This window comes from Lutzomyia longipalpis, chromosome 4 (assembly GCF_024334085.1).
Source record: "Lutzomyia longipalpis isolate SR_M1_2022 chromosome 4, ASM2433408v1".
Taxonomy (NCBI): domain Eukaryota; kingdom Metazoa; phylum Arthropoda; class Insecta; order Diptera; family Psychodidae; genus Lutzomyia; species Lutzomyia longipalpis.
This window is the reverse complement of record NC_074710.1, coordinates 677834-695030: the sequence shown is the minus strand read 5'-3', so window position 1 is coordinate 695030 and position 17197 is coordinate 677834. Positions and strand designations below refer to the sequence as shown.

General features: G+C 34.3%; 2 protein-coding genes across 7 annotated transcripts; one reads left to right on the top strand and one right to left on the bottom strand.

Annotated features, from left to right (window-relative positions):
- Positions 1–81: 81 nt before the first annotated feature.
- On the bottom strand, positions 82–11384 carry LOC129795435 (plectin). Of its 6 annotated transcripts, none has more exons than XM_055836699.1 (7): positions 11209–11384; positions 5690–6550; positions 4929–5595; positions 4699–4777; positions 3764–3881; positions 2799–2961; positions 82–1426 (listed from the first exon to the last, which is right to left on the bottom strand). In XM_055836699.1, the coding sequence occupies exons 2-7, from the start codon at positions 6520–6522 to the stop codon at positions 182–184; spliced, it is 3105 nt and encodes a 1034-aa protein (XP_055692674.1). In that variant the 5' UTR covers positions 6523–6550; positions 11209–11384; the 3' UTR covers positions 82–181. The 6 variants fall into 6 exon arrangements, with proteins under 6 accessions (XP_055692674.1, XP_055692675.1, XP_055692672.1 ...); XM_055836700.1 differs by having other exon boundaries at positions 5690–6466; XM_055836697.1 differs by lacking the exon at positions 11209–11384 and adding an exon at positions 8390–8695 and having other exon boundaries at positions 82–1423.
- Positions 11385–12669: 1285 nt separating this feature from the next.
- Positions 12670–17188, top strand: LOC129795434 (uncharacterized). Its single transcript, XM_055836695.1, has 2 exons — positions 12670–12796; positions 12856–17188. The coding sequence occupies exons 1-2, from the start codon at positions 12760–12762 to the stop codon at positions 13569–13571; spliced, it is 753 nt and encodes a 250-aa protein (XP_055692670.1). The 5' UTR covers positions 12670–12759; the 3' UTR covers positions 13572–17188.
- Positions 17189–17197: the final 9 nt, after the last annotated feature.

Here is a 17197-nt window from a genome sequence, read left to right as displayed (position 1 = left end):
TTTTACCACTAAGCAAAGAAGACTTTAGGAGCTCAGAACTCAACCATATTACGCAATTTTTCATGCTGAAAACCACTAAAATAATTTTTTTAAAGCATATTTTATTGGTATATAAGTACAATTATATATTTTTTTTGTGCAGAGATTGTTGCAATATAATTTATAGGTAATCTGTTTGATGTTACAACCTCTCTTGCACTGTTGGAATGGGTGAATGTGTTGGACTAGAACTTGAGGTGCTGCATTCGAATAAACTTGGACTACTAATACTGATCCGGAAGCCATCATCGGGAATATTGTGTTGATAATTGCTGAGACTATCGCTTTGTGAATTTTGCACCATTACCCCCGGAGGTTCTTGTTGCTGCAACAGTGGGGGCAACTGGCGGGGTAAACTGTTCTGACAGTAATTTGCCTGTTGGTTGTTTTCCGGAATCTGTGTTCCCCACATTTGTAGTGCCCTTAGGCGATTCTGCATAGATTTGCTGTACTTCTCCTGTTCCTGCCGCACCGGTAATTGGTCGTTTGATAGCTTCCTCGGTGGTGACCCTGGGGACACCTGCTGATGCTGCTGCTGATGGTACGGTATCGGCAATGCCATAGGCAACGGATGATTCGGCATAAGTAACAACGGGCTGTTGTTGGTCGTAACCTTCTCCGCTGTATTGGACATACTGATTGGGATCATATTCCTGCTGGTACTGCTGATCCCCATACCCATAGTCTCCTTGCTGCCCATACTGCTGACTATCGTACTGCTCATACTGTGCTTGTTGCTGCTCCCCATAGCCACCCTGTTGCCCATAGGTTGTTGCATCGTACTGAGGCTCGAAAGTATCTCCTGCGATTTCCCCTCCAGCTGCCGTATAATCTCCCCCACTGGTGTACTCCACTGCTGTCGACGCTCCGCCAAATTGTCCCAATTCACCTGCTCCATCGTATTCCGGCTGCAACTCCACTCCTGTAGTTCTCTCTTCATTTCCTCCTTCAAGCGTTGCCGCATCATCTCTTCGCGATCGACTTCCCTCACGGGATACACTGCTGTACTCCCCGCCATTGGATGAACTCCTGAATTCACTTCTTCCTCGCTCCTCCAGTACACTCTGTCGACTTCCGGAACGTGAGAGATTTGGATGGAGTTTTCGCTCATCTGCTCGTGACTTTTCCACTTCCACCCGCTCACTGCTGTTGATGTACTTATCTCCACGTGGCGGTGAGGTGTTGTACTCCATTCTTCGGCTGATTGGTTCACCACCACCGCTGATTCCGGTGTATTCTTGTTGTTTGGTGTAGCTTCGTTCTGGGGATGCATCGTCGTGGGCGGTTGGGGAGACAATGACGTCTGGTGTGGGTTCCTCTCTTGCCGTGTATTCAAGTCCACTTCCTCCTCCCCCATGGATGTTACCTCCATCTTGCACATATGCTGCTGTTTTAAAAATTACAAAGAAATTAATTTTTTTTCTTACTCAAATTTCTGTTTTCTAGGATAAGTTCTATGAGATTCTGATATGATTCAAATTGTATTCAAATAATTCTACCTATAAAATGGTCAGAAAAGAAACTTTGTAAATAAAATATTTTTATTTTAATTACGCTTCACCTTTACCCGATAACTTACAAAAGAAAAAAAAGCTTTGATTCATTATTTTCTTTTCTTAATAGGTAAATAAAATTTGAATAAAACTTAAGCAATAATACTTTTTATTTAATTATTTAGAAATAAAAAAAAATATGATAAAAAATCAAAAAAAATTAATTAAATCAGAGATTCTAGACCAAATTTAAAAAAAAAATTAAACAATTTCTTGGTCACAGAATAGAACCCAAGGATGAATTATATATATAGTGAGGGTGTTTTTTCATCGGATGAGCGGTCAAAGGGGGAGGCAAGAAAACGCAACTTTTCTGCAATCAGCGACGCGTTTCGAATAATATATATTCATCTTCAGGCTTCTGCAAGTATGTCACATTTTTTGTCAAAAAAGGGAGGGGGATAATCTCTCCTTAATTTTCTACACATAATAAATTAATAAAAATTAACTTAAACTGCACAACAAAAATCTTATTAAAATAATAAGAGCCACAAAGACGAGGCAATTTCGCTGATGAGCCAAATCCAACGATTGATTTCAATGGATTTGGCTCATCAGCGAAATTGCCTCGTCTTTGTGGCTCTTATTATTTTAATAAGATTTTTGTTGTGCAGTTTAAGTTAATTTTTATTAATTTATTATGTGTAGAAAATTAAGGAGAGATTATCCCCCTCCCTTTTTTGACAAAAAATGTGACATACTTGCAGAAGCCTGAAGATGAATATATATTATTCGAAACGCGTCGCTGATTGCAGAAAAGTTGCGTTTTCTTGCCTCCCCCTTTGACCGCTCATCCGATGAAAAAACACCCTCAACATACACCACGGTCGTTAAATTTACTTCTTATATATATAGTGCTCATTGCCTTCCGGTTCTTGCGGAATTTATTGCAATTTATACTTTCATTTAAAATGATATTTAATGATAAATAATGATTGATTCACTAAATCATGCATTTCCACCGAAAAAATTAGAATTTTTCATTCTTGGTCTTTCTCTTAAATACCTTTAGTAAAGATTTCATCGGTGGGATTGACAATGTGATCAGTATTAGAAGGATTATTGCTAAAATTGCTATCTTTATGCATAATTCTTGTGGTTAGATATTCTACATTTGAGTGTAGAGCTGATATTTCCTCCCTGAAAAAGGAAAAAAGAGAAAAAAACACACACAAAGAAGGATGTTAAAAGAGCTTCTTTATGTACCTTTTTATCAGTGTGATTGTGTGTCTCTGAATCACTACTTGAGCTTTTATTAAGGCCCTTTCCATTCCTATAGAGTGGATTAATGTCCTTATAGCTCGTCCATATTTGTCTCAGTCTCTCCATCAATTCTCTGTTTGTCTGTCTCAAGATTTGTGTGTCATTTCTGTGAGATTTTTTTTTTGTATTTTCACATAATAAATAAATTACATAAAAAAGAGAATAAAAGAAAGAAAAATTAATTTGAGAAAAAGAAATCCAACAACTAAAAGAAACTACACAGAAAAAAAACTTAACCAATCAAATACAAATAAATTGTTAAATCTACACAACAAAATAAATTTAACAAGAATAAGTTTAAAAAAGAACTAACTACTCATTCTCTTTTTTTGGGTTAATCTTTCGATGGTCGAATCTTCTTGGTTTTTGGTTTTGGTACAACTTTAATGCTCACATCAACCTTAAGGGGTGTTTTATTGGTTGCAATTGCCTCCACATTTTCTCCATTAACGTCTCGAACAAGCCCTTGGCACGTTGATGACAGTGCCAAGGGTCGAGAGTCATTTGCGGAGGAGGTTGTTGGTGCACATGTTAACTTATCAGTATGCCTCCGATGGTATCCATTTGGATGATCTACATGCATTTCTTGCCGTTGTTCTTCGCTTAACAACGGGCCAGACATCCGTTGGGCCATTGGTATCAAATTGCAAAAATCTGACTCGCTTTTTGGCTGCCACTGTTGCCCTATAATACAGGAGAGGAGGCAAACCAAAAACCAAGAATTAGATTCACCACCATCGCCATGCACTATTGTACGTAACATACAACACAACTCATTGCAAACAAAGAAAAAAAATCTTTAAAAAAAATGTCATTTCATCTTCAAAGAAAGTTTTTTTTTGAAAAGTATAAAAGAAAAAAAGCCTTTAAAAAATTTAATAAAAATGAGAAATTGAAAAAAATGTTACTTATGTTTCAATGAAGTGTCCTCTAATTTTTGTGTTAAAGTTTTGCACTCGGAAGTCAGTTTTTCCATGAGCTGTCTCTGATCATGAATCATTCCTTCCAGTTCGGAGACGGTGTTTGCTGGAAAGCAACGATTTGGGGAAAAGAGAAGAAGAAAAAATATTTCTTTTTAATTTTGAAATTATTGCCTTTCCTTGTTTTTTTTTTTTGTTGCAATTAACTATTTTTGTTTTTCTGCAATAATCCGCAATGGTTTTTTTTTAAGCAGAAGAAGCTCATGGATAAACTTATAATTATAAAAAGAAAATAAAACCTTTATACTTCTTTTAAACAAAAATCTTCAATAAAAGCTCCTATTACAATAGAACTTATTATAATTAAAAAAAAAACAAATATTATTGCATAAATAAACACATTTAGAGACATTGAGGTATTAAAAAATAAATAAAAAATAATTATTACTTCTGCAGTGTGATTATTATATTAGTTTTGTCTTGATAAAATCCCAAATTGTTCTTATTAATTTATTAAAAATTATTATTCACATTCTGATCGTTGAAATATATTAATCAAGCATTGTACTACTAACTTCTTTAAAAATTAAAAAAATCTGGGGCCGATTCTATTAAAAATCTTTTCCCTTCTTACAATTTTCTTTAGTTAAAAGATTTCTTGTTATTCTATGACGAATTTTAAAAGATTTTGGCAATTTGTTTCTTTAATCCTATTTTTAAGGGAAAATTTAATTTTTCATTACTCTTTAAAGATCTTTCTATTTCCTGTAACAACAAATCAATTTAAAAGAAAAAAGATTTTTCACAGAATCGACCCCATAAACATAATACAATTAATTCCCATTATTAATTCTCATCCCATTTACCATTTTAATATACTTTTGCAAATACAATGAGGGATAGGGAAGAGGAACTAAACTTACCATGCTTCGCTTCCATATCCGTGATAATTTTCGACATTTCCTTCGGTCGTGGTTCTCGTGCAATTTCTCCAAGTGCAATCTGCAGGTAATGTATGTAGGTAGAAGAAGAAGGGTATGAGTGAAGGTGTTGCAAATTGGAGGTCATAAACCGAGACATTGTGCAAAATGGTTAATGAGTAATTTTTGCTTGTTTTAATTTAGAGCTCTGGGTAGTTGCCCCCCTATTTTACCTCTTTCTCCAATGCTGAAATTTGATCCGACAGCCGGAGATTCTCACGGCGAGCGTGCAAGAGGTCGCCGTCCGATCGATCGAGACGCTGACGCAGTGAATTGACTTCTGCATTGAGGCGCGACGTCTCCACCTTACCCTGCCTCTCTGCTCGTTCAAGTTGCATTCGCAATGATGTAATTTCCTGCTCGAGACTCTGCTTTTCCGCATTCATTTGCGCCACATCCGATAGCCACGCAGCCGTTTTATTCTTAATCTCCGCTTTTAACTCGTCAATTTGCACATTTTTCTGCATTAGATCCCTCTTGCAGTCTGTCTCCATGCGTTTCTGACGCTCCAACTCCAGCTGGAGCTTTGATGCTGTCTCCCATTGTGACGTTAGATCTCCACCCAATTGATCAACTTGGTAGTTGTAGCGTCGCTCTGCATTGGTGCGCTCATCGGAAATTCTTCTCGCCATCTCATTTTGAATTTCACGTACACGCTCATGTTGCCTCTCAAGTTCATCCTTGAGGCGTCTTATCTCAATCTCCGCTTGAGCTCGCTCAAAGGCAACCTGCTCCGTGAAATCCCGCGCACGTTGTCCCTTTGAAAAGGAATCTGCTTCCTTCATTTCATTAATATGCATTTGAAGCTTTCGAATTGTTTCCTCTTGCATGGCCTTATCTCTGTGCCAAAGTACACACAGAAGAAGAACAAAAAAATAAAAGAAGAAAATTTGTTAAGGAACTTTAAATAAATAATTCCCTCATTTTATCTTACTTTTGCAAATCATCAATTTGCTTCCTGTAGATATCGGCTGATCCCGTGTCTGCAACTCCCAGGGCAATTTTCCTTTTATTACTCTCATTCTCTTCGGTGAGACGCTTAAAATCAATAGCTGATTGAGCTAGTTGTGCCTCCAATTCACTTATTCTCGACTCAAAGACAATATTTGGGCCAAAAGAAAGATTCTTCGGTTGTCTGTACTTCATTTGAAGCCCCTTACCACCCTCTCCGTGTTCCCCATCACTCTCAGATGAATCCAAATTACTGAAGAAGGTCCGTGTTAGCCCAACTTTTGCCTGATCCGTCAGTGTTTCATTCTCCGTAATGACATTCTTAACTTTGGACAATAGATTAGCCAATTCTTCCCGGCAAAATTGGGATTCCTTCTCCAATTGCTCAATATAGCTCTCTTGGCGCTCAATGAAATTCATTAGCTCTTGCGGGGGTGGTGGATTGGTGACGTCAGTGAACTGTGCTATTTCCGATTGTTGAAGGCTACTCGTTGAATAGGCGGGCTTCAACCCCAACGGGAAGTTCTCCTTCGTTGTACCCCCCTGGGGGTACTCATTCATCATGCGTTTTGTATTAAAGTGCGTCAATGCGGACGATTGGGGGAAGTATTTGGAAATTTCAGAGAGTACCGGACGTTCAGTGCTTGATTGGTAATCCGTATCATCGGCAGAATCATTGCCAACACGATGATGATATTGCGGCATCTTGGTGGGTGTGTAGGATTCAGCTAGGAGATACTTTAGCCTATTCACGGCTTCCCTGTAGGCGAAATCCGTGAAATCAACACCACGCTTCTTGTACACAGAATCGGTCATTTTGGGCGATAAGCCACCACCACCCTTCCTGTATTGCACAAATTAAATGAGGATGGGACACACACAGAAAATTACTTTTTTTTTTAACAATAATAAATTGTACAATTTATTGATTTCTATGATTTCTATCCACCCCCCAAAAAACAACTATTCGTCAACAAAAAAAAACTTCTTTTCCTCACTTTCACCCACTCACAACTTCCTCTTCATGCATCCCTGCAATTCTTCCTATTAAAGAATAATTCCCCAAAAAAATTAATATTTTCCCAAACGGAGGATCCTCCAAGAGGTCTATTTCGGGGAAAATTGTAAATTGGACTGCCAGAAAGGTGCTCTACAACTTCCTGGACACAAAATCGCGCATTTAAAAGTCTCCCAAACGAAGTTTATTAGTTGTCATGGAAATTCGAAATTTAGGACTCATAGTATGAGTGACACACTGTACGAGGAATTCCCCCATGGCCAGGAATATAGGGGAGAAAATTCACGCTCCAATGCTCTTCAACGTCATCCACAGTGAGACACCACAACCACGAAAGAATAAAAAAATCAACCCTCTGTCCCTTTAAATTGTATACATAAATATCTCATTTTTATGTGCCCCTTCTGATTCACGCTTAAATACATAAAATATTATATAATAAACTTATTATATGTTAAAAGCTATATACTTTCTAAGAATAAATATCTATAGCGTGATAGGGGATGATAAAAAATTTGCAAATTTCAATATCCACGCGATTTATTTATTTTTGTTAAAGCCAAATAGAATTTTATGAATTTTTCTGTGGAGAAAAATTCTTTTCTTCCCATGCAAATTCTTTGGAAGAAATGGCAAAAATGTAGTTCATTGTATATTAAGTATGTTGATATATTTTGTATTAAAGATTTTTTTTTTCTTGAAGAATTTATAAAGAGTTTTGCGGAATATTTTCATTATTCCTTGCTAAGCAAAACCAAATAACTTTTATACTGCTTGAATTTAGTCCTTTCGAGTTTGAATTTAATACTTAAGGCTTTATTCTAATACATTTTAGACTTTTGCTTCTGAGCCTCTTTAGTAGAATTTTAAACTAAAAGGTTAGTGAATCTTACGAATATTTTCGAAGATCGGAATATTTTTGTTTAGATAAATACCCCTTTAGAATAAGAGGAAGAACCTTATCTTTAAATTTATGCATTTTTCCATTCTTGTTTTGAAATCTCAAAAAAAAAAAACTATTTTTTAAGATTCTCTGAGTGTAAAGTTTCATCAATAGAATAAAGCATACATATGTACATATAAAAGTTCAAAAACATACCTATAGTGCAAATTAACTTGAATTCCCCTTGAATTTCTTTTGCGAAAATGGGAAAAGTTTTCTTTTGCATGTCATGTAAAAGTTTAACAATTTCTACTAACAACAGCGTTTAATTTTCTTTGGTTAATAAAATATTTTGCTAGAAAAAAGCAAAGAAAAAAAAGCTATTGATTTATTTGTTGGTATTTTGGATAAATTAATTAATCTTATTCTAAATATAGAAATCAAATTGTATTTGCTCAAATTTTCTTATGGATTACAATCTTCGTGCTTTTTTTTAGGAATCACGAAGAAGCATAAAAAATTATGTGTGTTTGTATGTACCTACATAAATATAATAAATATACAAAATATTTATTATGAATTATTGATCACACAGAATTTCTTTTCTTTTTTCACAGAGCAATTTAGGTCACCAAATTTGCTTCTCAAACGAACAAATAGTGAAATAATGGGAGGGGTACGTACAAGAAACTTCTTTCTTTCTTTTTTGTAAAGTGAAAATTTTTGAAATTTTCTTTGAGGAAAATTGCTTTGAAACAAATAAATAAATTAATTAATCTTGCCTCGATTTACGACGATTCTTCCCCGTAATTGTATCCTTATCGAGTATTCCCAAACTCGAGAGGATCCTTGAGGGTTTGTAGCTTGAACCGTTCTTGGGGGATGTCTTAAGAAATCCAAGTGGTGGAGAATTTCTACTAGCACTTCCGGTTCTCATCTTATATTTTGCAACAAAAAAATCCTCAACAATCCAACAACTTTGTTTTTTTTTTTTAATAAATTAAATTCCAATAATAGAGCTAGAACAGCACTTCCTACATCCCCGGACGAACTACACAAACTAAGAGCCGGAGGTATGAAGTTGGATTCCTTTTATAAGGCAAGCACATCCGCTGAAGGTTTTATTTTTTTTTCGGGGTGTCTTGGTCACGAGAAAAGTTTGTACGAGGTAAATAAGCTGCATATTGGTGAATAGAGAGCCAAACTATGCAAAAAAGCTTTTTATCTCTGTCTTATTATGATAATTAGTTATTATTCCTTTGCGTGACTAACGAAAGCTCATCGCAACCGTTGCTAGATCTTTTTTTATTCTTTCTTTCTTTCTCTTTCTCCATCAAGCTCCTCGCGCGCGCGAATTCAAAGCTCTCATTCTACTTTAATATATATATATATATTATAACACATATTTACAAATAAAAATATACCTACAATCTACATATAGATGTACAGGTATGTATATAGCTGGAAGAAGTGCACCACAGAGCGGAAGCACATCGTGTCTGCTCGTGGTTGAATAAAAATCAAGATTATTATTTTAGCATATATGAATTTTATTTATGTGCAATTTGCATGCGACATCCTCACGTAAATTCGCCTAAATAGTTCAGGTTAGGTATAGTTTATTCCCCTGATAAAAGTGAATCTCACAATATTGTGGAATGTGACCAAAATTTCTATATGTGCGGAGAATTCTCTTGTACTGTATGCAATTGTTAGAAACTTGCAAAATACCAACTGGATATGGCTTTTGTTGAAAATCAATGCATTTGGTCATGCAAATTCTTCAACTAAAGGTGCGAAAAACTAGTGCACTAACCAGAACTAATCAATCAAATCTCAAGCTTCTCTCCCTAAAAGCACATTCTTCGCCTGCATTGAAGTAAATATATCATAAAACAGCAAAAAAGTAATAAAATAAATTTTGCAAGAGAAATATTTGCAAAGTTTATTAAGTTATTAGAACACTTCATAAAAGAGTTCATTTTGGAAAAAAAAATCAGAAAATAATAGCATTAAAATAAATTACTTTGGAAATTAATTTCCGCTATTATTATTTTTCTACATACATAGAAATACATTAAATACTAAGCTACCTATATACGTAATGTTTTATTGATTGATTGTGGTTGATATATAAACCATCGTCCTCAGCATTCAATTCCCATTTATTGAAAAAAAAAAGAACTTCCATATTATTTGATAAATAGGTGAATCATTATTCTGTCGCATACCTCCAATTTGTTTGATGCTTTTAATGATGGTGGTATGAGTAATACAAAGTCACGATGTTAATGTATTTGCGTGCGCAGACCTTTTGTGGTCCATATTTGTTTTCCTTTCTTGGGGTATTTAATGGGAAGTTTAAAAGAGAAAAAAAAACTAGAGCTGGAGGTAATTGTTTATTAAAGTCTCTTCTGGCGGAGAACTTGAAGACTTTATGTACATCAGAGTTGAATTGTAGGCACGTTGAGGTGCAAATTAGTACTTCTTGCTTGACCTATTATTAATTACACGGTGTGTGGTTGTAGACATGCAGTGGGGGAGACGAAATCCCTGTGTCATATGGCAAATTCCTTGAATTGCTCTCGAATCTCTTAAAGTGTCTTTTTTCCTTTTTCTGCAAATTGGCAACCGTCTGCTATATCAATTGATTATATTATGGCTGTACAAAAGCAGAGATATAATAAAAGGTAGGTACTCTAAAGTGTGGAGGTGTTTATTGAGCAACAATTGGCGCAATTTGAGGTGATACAGAGGGAAACATGTAGCATATGTGATCAACTTATGTGTGAGATCACCAACTCTGAACTATTTTCAATTTTCAAGCACCTCTTTATAAGTACCTCCAAAGAAATCAATTGTGTTGATCATTATTGTTATTGTTGTTTGCTATTTGAAGACATTATAATAAGAGTGATCTTTCCCCAATCTATCAATTTACCCCGCACTGCTCTCTCAGTGAGACAAGGTGATTTCAATTGAAAGTAAAATACGTATACCTACTAAATAAGTATACGTATGTACATAGCTAAGATTTGTGTTTCATAATGAAGAATAAAATATGATTAAATGCAACTGTTTGACAAGGAAAAAGTTCTTGCATTTGGGCATTATTTCTATTAAAAAAAAATAATTAAATTATCTTTGCCCTTTCCTTTAGAAATCTTTGCTATTAAAGGAATTTTTTCTCAAGATCATCTCTTAAAAGTCTTGCCTCTTAGTTTCTAAATTAAACTTCTTATATTCTATCATAAAACTGACATAAATATAAATGCTCAAAGACAATCATAAAAAAAGTCTTAATTCCCACTTTCTAAGCACAAAAAAAAATTCAATACAAACTGATTTGATCTCTTCACGCGGGCGCGCGGGAAAGAGCATAATGTTTTATGCAATTTAATCTGTTTAAGCGCATTCTTTTGGCAATGAACTGCTGGATTTGTGTCTGACTTTTTGCATAATATTAGAGTGTTGTATTATATGTATGTATATGATTAAGTGGTAAATAATGGGTATTATATGTTCAGCATAACATATACACTGTAGGTGGAAAAATGCATATAATATTGTATTGCTTTTGCATGTTAACTTGAGAACTTACCGCGTGCACGTATAAACTCTTGTTGTCTGCCTTCATTGTGGCCATTAGAGGGATTAACTTCCAAATGTATAATTTCATATTGTATGTAGGATACTTGTTGTATGAGATTGTACAGAAGAAGAAAAAATCCTGGATCAACAACAAAAATTCCCATATTTTGTGATCAAAACCCAAAATTTCCATCTTATCGCACAAAGAGCCCAGCAAAAGTCTGAAAAGAAAATAAAATTAAAAAAAAAACGATAAAGATAACTTTTGCGAAAATATTCATTGGATGTAAATTGCAAATAAATAAATTGTAAAGCTTAAAGAGGCATTATTGATAAGGAACAACAACACCAACTGGCGCCCCTGCATTGCACAGCAGTACCGTATACGATCCAATTGTAGTGCGAAAAGGCATTTATATCGCGGAGGAGATAAATTGAAATATTTAAGAAGTAATTTATCACCTAATCACGTTATATTTTACATTCTCGTGAAATTGCAGCGTCACAATGAATTTTAATCATTGTGGTTGGCGCGCGTGCACCAGATTAATCGCTTGCAGGAGATGAAGTAACTCCACCAATTTTAAGCGCACGCCAGAATTCTCTTTCACACTGAGAACAGCACATAATCCATGCAAGAGTGCTAAAAGGATTATTCTTCAATATTGAAAATCTCCTAATAAAATCCTATTTAGATATTTGAATGAAATTCAAGTTATTTTCAATTCATCATATAAAGTTTTTATATTAAGATTATCTTTGTTTCAATGTATAATTTTTTTTTAAAGTTGTTTGTGAATAAATTTTCTTTTATTACCTTAAATAAATAAGTATGATTAATTCCATTTTTTTACTTTATTTTAGCCCTGAGGTTAAAGGGTATCAATTAATATTTTTAAGTAGTTTACATGTAATAAAGATAAAACAAATAGTTATACTCATTAAGAGTGCAAAAAAAGAGGTACAAAATTCCATAGAACACGCTAGTATCTCTTAATTCCACTTGTAAACAAAAACATCATTGATAAGCGTAATTATACATTCATAAAATAAGGCCAATGGTAAAGCTTAGACCTTAATGCTATTAATATATCGATATTCCATAGCATGAGGAATGTTATGCGTTGTAATTTAATTTATCAGCAAATTTAATATATCAGACGGATAATTAGGCCTTTGATGCCTGATGAAGAAGAAATAAAACCTTCAAAACGTCGTAAAAATTGTTCAAGAAACTGCTAAAGGTCGTAAACTGAGTCCTCGTATTTTGTTTACTAATTATGTTTGTTTGTTTGTTTAATTTCCGAAAAAAATCTGTTTTGTTCACAGCGTACAAAAGGTTAAGCAATCTTGTTTCCCAATGACTTTGACTTAAGTATGTATGTAGAATACCAATTATTACAATTAAATAAAAAAAATTTTCTTTAACTTGCTGGAGATAGAGGCTACATATAAAATTGCGGATAATTTTAGTCTAGCAAGTATCTTCCTTCTGAGTGGACTTTCTCTTTCAAATACTTAATTAATTAAATAGTAAATAAGATAAGAATTATTTTTCGCGATGTCACACAAAAGAGTCTTTAAAATTATCAACAATGGTGCGTTAAGGAGTGATAATAATCCGCTTGAAAAAAAAATAATTTTTATTATTTTTAAGGTGAAATTGCCATTCAACTGTACAACCCACGAACTGATCTTGAGGGTGTCCTACATGTTTTGAGGGAAGGCTACATGAAGGATGCAAATACATTTGTTGCCTTTGAGATGAATACACCGGAAGCTGCGCAAGCTCGGCAGGAGTACGAAGGTTTAATTCATGCTGTTTTACACGATGGTTTATCACTAATTGCCCGACATTTACCCTCAATGGAGATTATTGCGTACTGCCTCAACAAAATCCAATCACGCCCCGCACCTGGACAACGGACTTTCTATGAAACCTTCCGCGATGGATGTAAAACGGAAATTGTGAGGAAATTACTGAATTTTCGCATTTCAAAGGATAAACAATATGATCTGAACAATATGTTTGACACAGATCACGTCTTTGAAATTGTTTACATTGCAACACTACCACAGTATCGCATTAAAAATATTGGCTTTCATCTTGTGCATTGCACCATGATGATTGCACGAGAAATTGTCGCAGCAGGACACTACCCGGAAACTGCGGCGGAAGGAGTTAAAGGGACAATTCCAAAAATTATTTTTGGTAGCTCAAGTTCGAAATATTCTGCAAAAATTGGGGAAAAATTGAATTTTTCAGTTGTTAAAATTTTCCCCTTTAAAGAACTCAAAGTCGATGGACGTTCCTTTTCCGAAAAAGTTCCTCCACAGCACACACATTCAACAATAAATGTGTTTAAATTGTGAAAAAAAAATCTAATATGTAGAGGGAAAAGGACTTTATGCAGAATGTTATTTAACTAGGGAAAATATTTATTAGTTCATTCATTTTAAATTCATTTACACGATGTAGGATTCTTGAACGGCATGTACGGGTAAGCATGACCATAATTTAAGACCATTTGGTGTGTTATGGATGAATGCGATAGCGTCAAAAGTGCTGCAGCCACTTCCAATAAACCTCAAGCAGCTCTTTAATCGCATTTCCTTCAAGCAGCGTCTCACACCAAACAAATTAATTTAGCTTCCTTCACACGGGGAGGAATTGTCCATTTTCATTGCACCTTTGCGCTATCAATCGCACGTGGATTGCAAACTTGCGAATAAATTGTATAATATAAGGTGTTGTGGGTGAAAAGAAAAGAGAGAGAGAGAAGAAAATGAGATTCATTGTTGATCGATATTGGTCAATAACTGCATGCGCCTCTTTTTTTTTCTAACACAATTTCACATAATTTAAATCGTGATCTTCTTGGAGTTTTGCACAATCACCGGTGCTGGTACCTAACAGATGAATAAAAAGTAGTGCACTGTCTTCAATGCGGTTATTCCGCGGAGTTTAAGCTCACATTCACGGTTATAAATGAGTTAATAAACATTATAAACCTGAGATCTTTATGTGCGATATAAAATCACAAAATTTAGAGACATTTACATACCTCATACATACATATTTATGTATTTATGTATGTGAGAAGAATGGCTTGTTTGGACAATATAATAATATAATGGGGTGATTGAAAAGTCATATGAGTGACACGAACAAGATGATGAATTCGTGATTCACATTGCGATGCGATTTTGCAAAATAATCTCACAACACGTGTTCTTTCTACCATTCCCCGTTCTCAGCAGGAGTCACACAAATCACACAAATAAGGCACAATATTTTACCAATTTATTGATGACTTAAATGATCTCTAAAACTTCTTTAATTTTCATCATCAAGTTCTTTTTTATTTTTTTTTCTCTTCCAAAGAGCCCAATAATGAAGAGAAAAAAAAAGAAAGAGATTTGTAGGTTTGCAATTTTGCAATTTGTCTTGCAAATAATCAATTTCTTCTTCTTTAATTATTTTTCCCTCCATTTTGCACTCTTTCTCTCATGCACGACCACAAAAAGAAGTAGAAAAAAAACTCGCGCGCGCACGAAGATGAAAAGAGTGGTTGAGGACAAACTACCCAGCATCTACAAAGAGCCATTTAATAAATGTGTGAACTTTTCCAACAATTTTTCCCACAATTTCAATAAAAAAATACCGAAAAGAGGGACGCTTCTGATGGGAATTCACGGCATAAAGAGAGAATGAAAAGAGGTGGAATAATATTGAATATATCAAACGTGAAAATACTCATTATGCTGCAAAACACCACGTGATGGTGTACGAAATTTTGCGCAAGAAGAGTCTGATTTCTTTGAAAAAGACAATGTTTTGGGTGGCAAATGAAATGTAATTTTCAATGTAAAATCTCTTGAAGGTCCACCAACATTTTTGTTGGGCAAAAAACCAACATAAAAATTGATGAGAACAAGTCAAAAAAAAAAAATTCCAAAGTTATATTGGCTATTTATTGTCATTTTTGCAACACATGTGAATTTTATTTTTACCATCAAATGTGCCAACAATGTAGTTACTTTAAGTATCAAAATTTTCACTTTTTTGCCAAATTGTTGAGAAATTTTTAGAGATAAGATTCAATCCGAATTTTTGGCAATTTTTTCTGGCTTTTTTCTTCAACTGATTTCAGTGGAAGGGAGAAAGCCTCAATAACCATTCCTTATTCTTTAAAAAATCCCTTTACAAAATTAACCGTTTCCCTGTCCCTTCTTATGAGAATTTTCTACACAAAATTTTTATGAGAAATTTTTTTTAAATATAAAAGTTTGAAGATGTCAATAAAGTCGAAACGTTCGCTGTCTAAATCTCTTCAAGACTCTTTGAAAATTAAATATAATTATTAAGAAAATTTTGTAAACGTTGTTGATCGATACGATATTATTTAAAAAAAAAACATCATTGACCTTTACGTAAAAATGAATTCAATCAATTCAATTGTACACATAATATGATACTCAATTTAAATATAATTTCGCAATCGAGACAATGCGATGACCCATAAGGAGGTAATACAGTAACACCAATTATAGCACTTTTAACACACAAATAGCATTTAATATATTATGCAAAAGAACTATTTAGAAAATGTAGGTATTATAGTTTCCACTTACATATACCAATAATTCGCCAAACAATAACTTTGTAATGAGAGTCACGCATATTTCTCCGCATTGATCTCTTTCCGATGAAATGATTCATTTTCTTTGCACAAAGCTCCACAATTTTCTGCAAGTGTCTCCTTTTTGCAAATTGCCAATTCTTATGTATGCACGCAATTTATCCGTATTAGCCTTTGCGGAAAAAGCTAACTGACTTAACTGACTTTTACCCCAGGAGAGTGTCGTGTTTTGGCACATATTTAGAAATTAAACTTGGGGGGCACGCCGTATTAGGGACATAATAGCGCATACCTATATAATTTAAAATGTAACAATGGATGTAATTTGCTACCTTTTGTGACCTATTCGAAGTACATAAGTCTCTCCGTCGTTCACTTTCTCAATGTAGAGAATATCTTCATTGTTAGATCTCTGCGACTATGTGCAAAAAAAAATTTATAATCCGTCCATGGCGGAAAGGACATTTCAATCGCCTCATTTTCCGATCAATTTGTGAAATATTTACTAACTTCACCTTCAAGCACACGGTACTTTCTCACGTGCAGACAATTACACCTATAGCATGGTAGAAGCAGCAGCAAAAAAATACGCCGCGTGTGTACTTCTCCCAAAAATGACTTTATCTCACATATTTCTCCTCAATCTAATATTAGTTTTTCTCTCTTCTCGTCAAAGAGACTTTTGGTGTGCTCTGGAATCTCGCCCATATGGGAGTATGAATGTCGAGACAACTTTGACCCCGTGCCCGCGACAACAAAGGCACACAGGTCCAAGAAATATATATCTCGAACGAATTTAAAAAAAAAACCAACAGTAATAATCATATATGATCAATTTTAAATATGTGGCATAAATTGCAATTTTTCGGGAAATACCTCTGCGCGTGTTATTGGATCACGGTTGAATTTGTTCCGCAATCGCAGAGGTTTCCCGCCTTTTTTCCACTATCTCTCCATGATATCTCCCTCTATGCCTGTCCACATGGTCTTTACATCGTATTGTAGCTCTATATGGGCGTAATTCTTGCTCTTGGCAAGCACTTGCTCCTATTTTATCAACTTAATTATATATTTCTGTAGATTTTTGGGATTGCATTTCCTTAAAAGTTTTTTTTTATAATGAATTTATGCACTGACCTTCAAAAATTTAATTTATGTACCAAGATCTTCGGAAAATTTGGTATAAAATTAATAGATTAATTATGAATATGATTGATGAAGAAATGAAAAAAATATAATATTGATGATTTCGGTGTTAAACAAATAATTATGAAATTAATGAAAAATAATTTGTATTAAAAATGTTTTTGTTTAATTGAATAAATTGTTAAGTAAATTCTTGTAAAATTGTTGGAA